The following is an 8876-nucleotide window of genomic DNA, read 5'->3' as shown; positions in this document are numbered from 1 at the left end:
AGCAAAGGGTCTGAATACTTAGGACCATGTGATATTTCAGTTTTTCTTTTTTAATAAATCTGCAAAAATGTCAACAATTCTGTGTTTTTCTGTCAATATGGGGTGCTGTGTGTACATTAATGAGGAAAAAAAATTAACTTAAATGATTTTAGCAAATGGCTGCAATATAACAAAGAGTGAAAAATTTAAGGGGGTCTGAATACTTTCCGTACCCACTGTATATACGCTTTTCTTGCTCAACTCGAAAACACTTACCCCTGGTTTCACAGACAAGGGTTAAGCCTAGTTCCATTCTAAAGTGGAAGTCGGAGCTGTTTTAACTGAAAGAAACTTGCACTGACTGATCTTAAAACATGTCAGTGCCTTTGTTTAGTCTAAAAATGCACACCAGTAATGTTTTTTATTCTAAGGCACGTTAATAAAAATTACTTCAATGTCCTAATTGAACTATTGCCTAGTCCTGGCTTAGTCTAAGCCCTGTCTGTGAAACCAGGCTTTACTTGGATAGAAATTGTTCTTTTTGATTGCGGTCTCTGTAAGAAAAATGAAATGAAAATTGATTGGTTGAAAAAGGATTGGTCAAATCATATGGGATCCCTGCTTTTAAGAAATTGTTTTGTAATGTGTATTTATTTATTTATTCGCAAGTGGAGGCATTTCCTCAAGTCCTGAAATTAAGTTTAGCATAATTTCAAGTTAATTCAAATTTGGAACAAGTCCAGTATTTTCTTCTAGGTGCTTCTGAGTGGAGTTTAGCTCTACTCGCATTTTTTTCTCTTAATGACGAGTGTAAATGACCCATCATCAAGGCCTTTAATGAGTGTCCAGGCCTCAAAGCGCGTGAGACCCTGCAGAGACGAGTCCTGGATCTGTAGTACCTCATCACCAGACGCCAGCCCCTTTTGCTCAGCGTCACTCCCTGCCAGAGAAAATACAGTATATATTATATGATTCATGTTACAAAATGATTTGTAGACCCACGTGAAATCTGCACCCGCATAACTTCACAAAAAGATTTCTGCAGAATGGGAAAAGCACCATTCAGAATGTTCTTCACATTCCAGTTTGTTGGTTTATCAAATATTTTGGTTATTTTGATTTCGCTTTCAGCTAAGAGAAAATCATTTTTACAATCAATTACAAAGAAACAAGCAGCCTTGAATTAAACATGACATTTTCAAGTAGAAAGACTCGTATAGTGTACTCCAATAATCTTTAGTTCTTTCTTAGAAGAAAACATGTTTACAGTAGAAGTACTCTCAAGGACAAATGTAGCATTGCATCACATTGCTGAGCAAGTGATGCAATGCTGAATTTCTCCAAATCTGTTCTGATGAAGAAAAACTCATCTATGCCTTAGATGGCCTGAGGGGGAGTACATTTTGAGCAAATTTTCATTTTTGGGTGAACTTTTTCCTGTAAGGTTCAGTCATAGTCTCACCTGTAAATATTCTGTTCACGGTTAGTGGTCTGTCTCCATTAATGGAGCCTTTTCCTCCCTCAAGACTAAATCCAACTCCACCTGCGTTCTTCTCCAGTTCGATTGTTACAACTTCACCTCCATCGTCCCCTAAGTGTCATTTTTTTAATCAAAAATCATATAGAATGAATGTACACATATTTTGCATATTTATATTTATGTTATTTGGATAAGATTCATTTCCTAAATGACATTCGAGTAATAATTATTAACAGTGCATCCAGATTCATCATAAAACCCACTGAAACTATTAAATGACTAAATCCATAACAGTAGAACTAGACATTTGGCTTTAGTTATGAAGCATTGTGAAAAAATAATATTCCATCCAAGTTATCTACAACTAAACTTTCTCTGCAATTTCTACCAAAGTTGTGTAAGAACAACTGATGTGTTGGATGTGGATAGAACTAGTACATCTGTGAAACATGAATTCACCTCCTCAGGGAAAACTAGTCCAGTTCAAATAGGGCTTTTTATTTGACTTTAATCATACAGTTTTTTATTACACAACATGTAGCTGTTGTAACATTCCTGTATTCTTTTTGTGCCCTATTATGTTGACATTAAACATTAATGCCATCGCTGTGCTGACGTCAGTGATGTTGGCCCACCTGTGACGCTGCTCTCTGCCCCGCTGCTGCAGCTGGACTCATTAGCGTTAGCGCCTCCCTTCCCTTCTGCATCTTTGTTCTTGGACACCACTATCACCGCCTGCTTCATGGTGCGGGCCTGGCTGAGAATCGCTGTGGCATCGCTGTGTGTGACGTTTTTTAGCGTTTGGCCGTTAATGGACAGCACCTCATCTCCTCTTTCAATGGTGACCTCCTGAGCAGCCAGACCACTGGGAAACACCCTGTGAACCTGAAGGTACATGATTGGGTGCATATACAGTAAATAAAGTGAACAATTCTTTTGCTAGCATTAACTGTATACATTTTGCATTTGCAGCTACAGTGGAACCACTGGAAGTTTGTAACTGTATCCTAAATTATCCTAAAAATTTAGGGTCCGTATGATTTTATTTATTTTTTTTTAAAGTAGCCTCTTATGCTCACCAAGGCTGCATTTATTTAGTCAAAAATACAGTAAAAAGTGTAATATTGTGAAATATTACTACAATTAAAAAAAATATATATGTATTTTATTACATTTTAAAATGTAATTTATTCCTCTAATCAAGCTGTCACACGATCCTTCAGAAATCAGTCTAATATGCTGATTTGCTGCTCAAGAAACATTTCTTATTATCAATGTTGAAAACAGTTGTGCTGTTCATTTCAATCTTTTGTAACATTAATGTATTTTAATGCATTCTTGCTGAATAAAAGTATTATTTTCTTAAACAAAAAAACTACTGACCCCAAAGTTTTCAATAGTAGCATGTAAATTAAAAAATGTCATCATTTACGCATCCTCATTTCTTTCACTTGTTTTTTTTCTTTTACGAGACTGTAAGAAAAACAATGTCAAAAATGTGTATTTTTCATACAACAAAAGTGCGTGATATTCACTGCCAAGCTCAAAAAAGGACCTCAGATGTAGTCTACTGTGACATACAATAGTTTTAGCTAAGAAACAGACCAAAATCATCCCTTCTGGCATAGATTTCACATTTCATGTGGAAAAATAAATGTGAAAGCAAAGGGGTCGCTTATTGTCAGTGACATCAAATCATTTTTAATTGAGTGCACGCTTGAATTAGATTTTGAGAGATTTGAAGCTTGGACATTCTACCCAAGATCTTAATTTGTGTTTCAGGGAAGCAAGAAAATACCGATCTACGTTTGTGCAGATGATGACAAAAATTGAAGAGGCTGGGTCTCCTGCTGACAGGTGAAGTAGATGAGCTGTGGTGCGTGGTTTATGGAGATACAGAGACGTCACTCACTGTAGTTGCTTTGTTCTCCAGATCAATACCGCCAGCAATGCTGAAACCCAAGCCAGCTCCTTCTTCTTTATGTAGAATCACAACGTGGATGTCTTCCAGTTGCTAATGGACATTAAGAAATCCAAATCAGCCTTATTATTCTGTGGTTCAAAAACACTTTGTATCTGTGGCTGTACTGGAAGCAGAATTGTTTTTAGCATAGCAGTTATTTTAGAACATGCTTTGTAAAGAACAGTTGCCTCAATGATTTGGCGGGCTGAATCATGTTCCCACTCTTTTACATCATGCAGTTTTGAGAGAAATATAGAGATGTTGCCTTCCCTAGTGTTAAATAGCACATAAGAATCTCATTAATAATTATGTCAAAATCACATTAGCATCTGGCACGGTCTTAAAAGATGACACTTGTCTAAACATGATTCATAGGCTATTTGATTGGAAATATAAATTTGTAACCGAAGTTACAAAGTAACTCCTCAAGTACAAAGCCGGATTTTAAGGCACACCTACTGAATTTGTCTTGGGACCTCAGCCAAAAAGGCCAGAAATGCATCCAAAATTGTGATTTTATGAAGAAATTGCTTCACATGTATGCAATGCATGCTTTAGTATGAATCTGAGATGTTGGAATTGTTATAACCTATAAAGTCAGCCTCAACGCTTCACCCATGGCCTTATGGGATAGTAAAGTGTCCATCGAATACACACTCCAGAATCCCAGCACAAGTAGCAGGTAATCGGGCATTTATATTCACATATGGTTTTATAATATTGCTTATTCAAACATATGACAAACCGTTTTTATTTAATTTTTTAGCATACTCTATAGTATTTGTAAGAACTACCAAAGTAATTTGATCATTAAACAAACTTTTATTTAGTTGGTTTGAACATTTCTTTCCATCCGTGTTTTGAATTTATTTATAAATACAAAAATTATATTGAGGGACTTGAAAGCCTTATGCTAGTTGTTAGAGTTAAAGCTATAAAATAGCTGCTCAATTTAAACTATCCTGTGGCATGACTTGCTAAACTCCATCTAAAACTACTGAGAGACTGCATAGAAGATTGTTACATGAAAAATAAAATCACTTGTCACACCACAGGACCATATAAAATGGACTATAGAAAAATCAAAAAAGATTATTTGATTCATTGAGTCCACATTCAGCCCTGCTAACTACACAAATACAGCTAACCACTCATCTTTGATAGCTTTTACAGTTGTTCCCTTATTTATATAACCAAATGTAAAGCTGACATGCCCTCAAGAAATTTCGGCAAAATATTGACACTTCCTTTTTTTCTGCACTTTGCTTCTACAGCACAAAGCACATTATGTCTAAGGACTTGTAAACAGTGCATATCACTTAAATTAACCTGAAGCAATATAGACAGCTTTGTTTAACTGCAGAAAGAAAATGTGGCAGGGCAATATTGATCAAGGAAACGGTCATAAATACAAAACAGTGCAGCAAAATGCACCCAAGAGGGACATTGCAACACTGCTGTGATCAGGAAGTCACACTCTTGACCAAGAGATGCATGCTTTATTATACATTTTCATCTCTGCTAGCAAATGAGCTTCAAAATGTAGCAGCACGCAAAAGAAAGCTCACTGACCTTTAAGAGGACTTCATTTTTGCTGTTTTGTTATAAAGAACCGATTGTTCCTCTGTCACACCTCTCATACATATTCAGGTTTGCAGAGCAGGATATGGAAGTAATCAACGCCAGACAATAGCCAACAGCGTGTACTTTGTTGTATCAAACCAGAGCTAAACCCACCCTTAGCGTTTCTTCATCCAGATCCTTGACTTCCTGGATCATCTGCTGAATCTCCTGTGGCGGAAGAGCTGATAGCATGGATTGGGCACAGACATCTGAGGCTGAAGTGAGCGGTCGTTCGGCTTTCCAATCTTCCTTCTCACACTCCTCCCCTCTCTCGATGGTACGCTCTCTCAGTTTAGCCAAGCTGTAGACCAGATATAAGAAGTTAGCTTGATTGAAAGTGCCACCACTGCTCCTGAAGGATGACCATCCTGCAGAGTTCAGCTCCAACCTTAATGAAACACATCTGAACCAGCTAACCAAGGTGTTCAGGATTACTTGAAAATATGTGTTGGAGCAGGGTTGTAACTGAAGTCTGTAGGAAGGTGTCCCTGCCCTGACCATTGGTTCCCAACCACGTTCCTGCCCCATCAACGCTGCACATTTTGAACATCTTCTTTGTCTGACAGACCCATTTCAGGTCTTGGAGTCTCGACTAATGAGCTGATGACCTGAATCGGGTGTAATTCAAGAAGGAGACATGCAAAACGTGCAGTGTTGGGAGGGGGATAGGGAACCACTTTAACCTCCTTTTGGGACACTGCCAAGACAAGGTTGGTTTCTAGAGCAGAGGTGTCCAATCCTGATCCTGGATGTCTGATGTCCTGCAGAATGTAACTCCAACCTGTTCCAACACACCTGCATGAAAGTTTCTAGTAAAGGATCCAAATACCTTGATTAGCTTGTTCAGGTGTGTTTGATTAGGGTTGGAGCTAAACTCTGCAGGACAGTGGCCCTCCAGGACCGAAGTTGCCCAGCTCTGCACAAAACCGTTTTTAAAACTAGTGGAGACCACAGACTTAAAGACAGTTTCAACCGAAGTTTAACATTATAATCCTCCGAATGCGCACACTGTGCCAAGCCTCGGGTCGGGTCGGGTCACCCCCCCCCTAACAAAATCGGGCTTAAAATCTTCTGTGTGGCCAGCCTTAGACTTTTTCGAACTACAAGCTAATTTTATGTTTCACTTGCACATGTTGTGGCCAATTTACTAACATCTCACCACATTTATCTGTAGAAAACTTTAGCTCAAACGTGCATGACAGGAAAGAGTTTGTTTCTAACGGTGATAAGAACTAGTATGAGAACTTACAAGACATTAGCATGAAATGGTCTGTTCTTTGTGACTAACTCAAAAGAGCTGCATTTCCGCTTCTTGTTTCATTTAAAACAGATTCCCGAATGATTCAAACCTCTGCAATGCCTTTATCGTGCAGCCAGTTCTCAACATGAAAGAAGCTGACATTGTTGGCTTCAGTCCCTGCAAGTGATCTTATCCTGTACCTTCAGCCAGCACAACACTGCACAGAGTGTAATTATACCCCAAACGCTTTCATCTTCCAGGTGCATTTGTCCTACAACATTTTCAGAGATAATATGCTTGGATAAGTTGCATACCTTACAGAGAAGCCCTTTTCGCTGTTTTCTGGTGGGGGCTTTTCACCAGGAGAGTCTTCCTCTATTGGGTTATGAAGAGGGGATCCTGGTGGGGCGCTCCAGGGGTTCCCAAACCGAATGCAAGGGGACTGCGGCAGGGATTGCATGGATCGCATCAAAGCATTGGACACTTGGTTGCTGAAGGACAAGATGATCCCTAGGCTCTCCCCGTCCAAGCCGCTTGAGTTGGGGGCATCTGAAGAGGGACTGAGGGGTAGACTCTGGGTCCTCAAGCTCACCGCATGAGTTCCTTCACCTTCGTTTTTTTCTGCAGGACCCTCCTTTGAGCTACTCGATCTCCTCGGGACGTGGCTTGAAGGGGACAAATCGTCTTGAGAAGGTAAGGGTTCTTGCTCAGTCTCTGTAGCAGGTGGAAGCTCTTTTGTTGAGTCAAGAGCAGGTTCCTCAGCAGGGATCGGCTTACAGGGCTCTGAATCATGAGAAGTTGATTGTTTTTCTTCCTCTGCAGGATGGGGCTCTGAAATGATATCTGAACCGAGGGAAGCTGGTTGCTGCTTTTCTTCTTTTGGAGGCTGGGTGATGGCTGAAATGGTTGGTGTAGACTGGCAGTCATCATTATTGTGCAAGTTGCTTGTGGTAACTTTAGTTCTCCCTGCACTGCTGTAGTCTGCAGATGAGGTTTTAGCCATCTTCTCCACTGGAGGAAGAGATGCAGTTGGGGCCAGTCGCCTGCTTGGCCTTTCGGATCCATCAGCACTAGAGAAAGTCTCAAACGAGCTGATCTTCTGCCTGATTGACAAATTGGCTCCCGATGAAGCGGCCCTCAGACTAATCCCAAAGGTCCTGCCAGTATCTTGACTCCGGTTATCTGGATGCTTCAAAGCTTCTATTATCGGTTTCCCAGATTTAATGCTCTTAATGCTCTGACGTGCCCACGCAGGCTTTGGAGCCACCGGGGGGCCTTTTTTGACATTGGGAGATTGCTCAGATTTGGAGTCTGAGGTGGTGTTTGTGGTTTCAGAGGATGTGCCGTTAACCTCACTATCTCCATTAAGGTCACTCATGGTTTTGTAGCAGTATGACTGGTTCTCCGGGCTGTCGGTCAGCTTTACCCAGGGGTCAAGTGGTTGATCTGTACTGACCTCCAAATGAGCCTGACGTCTCAGACCGACCCGCTTACTTGGACTACACACTTTAGATGGGGACTCTGGACCTGTAACATAATAGTGTTCATGTCCTTTTAATTTCCTTTTAATGAGCTGTCGAATAGAGAAGTGCAATGTGAGAACTAACTCACATGCTGTCTCACATCCAATCTTTGTCACAATTGTTTTATTTTCATTCAAAAATAGAACAACTATAATATGAATGTTAAAAAGAAAATAAAAAAAATGTTGGTTTTCTTACATAAAAACCTTGCTATACAGGAACTTACTGAATCAGCTGAATCAGGAAATGAAAAGTCTCAGCATACATGTTTTGAACTTACTCAGAATAATATAAAGTAAATATCTAAATCGAAGTTATGCAACCAACATGACATGTTTTTCTTTTTGTTATTTAAAACATCAGTAGTAGGTGTATTTCAGGTTAACATACCTCTGTGCTGTCTGTCCCCTCTGTGTGTTGAGTCACTTTTAGGCTCAGAGATACTGACAGATGCTTTAGTTCTGACTTCTGCGCATTCAACCACTTCCTGTCACAAAAACAGGAAATGGTTGGCTGAGTTTGAGTCTTACAAAGAATTCGAAAAGGTGTAGAAATGCATTCGCCATAATTTCGTCATGCATCACTGTTGCATACAGAAACCCAGGCATATTCACACACTAGAGCCATGCCTCATGCCAAACACTCAAGCATTTCAATACCTGAATCACACATATGACAAAAAGATGCACTATTGTGCAAATAAATGTTTGCATGAAATGCACACAGATTCATATTCAAACAATTGTCATCAAACACTGACATGAACATGTCCAGAAAGAGGTAGCATGGATTTCTACGTACATTCTTAAACAGAAGCCTTGAGATCTTTCTCAAAGCCCTGTATAGACTGCAGAAAAACTAGATGCATGTGGAGAGACAATAAAACAATGCATGAGGCAATAAAGGATAAAAAAGATTTTAAATAATGATAGTCACTGTAAAATGAATGTCTATTTAGGTTCAAATGTATATATTTCTTAAGGAAATAGATATTAGTATAAAGGAAATACATTTGTGAATATATATATATATATATATATATATATATATATATATATATACAGGTGC

The 8876-nt window shown here is 39.3% G+C and overlaps 1 protein-coding gene across 1 annotated transcript in view; it reads right to left on the bottom strand.

Annotated features, from left to right (window-relative positions):
* Window positions 1–458: 458 nt before the first annotated feature.
* The window catches only part of LOC107662266 (pro-interleukin-16-like), a 38087-nt gene continuing 29669 nt past the window's right edge, over window positions 459–8876 (bottom strand). The window contains exons 16-22 of the mRNA XM_016452219.1: window positions 8199–8295; window positions 6600–7812; window positions 5160–5346; window positions 3372–3473; window positions 2095–2344; window positions 1442–1570; window positions 459–919 (exon numbers count right to left, since the gene is read on the bottom strand). Coding sequence (XP_016307705.1) covers window positions 759–919; window positions 1442–1570; window positions 2095–2344; window positions 3372–3473; window positions 5160–5346; window positions 6600–7812; window positions 8199–8295 — 2139 coding nt within the window. The 3' untranslated portion in view covers window positions 459–758. The remainder of the gene's footprint in view (window positions 920–1441; window positions 1571–2094; window positions 2345–3371; window positions 3474–5159; window positions 5347–6599; window positions 7813–8198; window positions 8296–8876) is intronic.

This window comes from Sinocyclocheilus anshuiensis, unplaced genomic scaffold (genome assembly GCF_001515605.1).
Source record: "Sinocyclocheilus anshuiensis isolate Anshui unplaced genomic scaffold, SAMN03320099.WGS_v1.1 scaffold579, whole genome shotgun sequence".
In the NCBI taxonomy this organism is placed as follows: domain Eukaryota; kingdom Metazoa; phylum Chordata; class Actinopteri; order Cypriniformes; family Cyprinidae; genus Sinocyclocheilus; species Sinocyclocheilus anshuiensis.
This window is presented reverse-complemented; position numbering and strand designations above follow the sequence as displayed.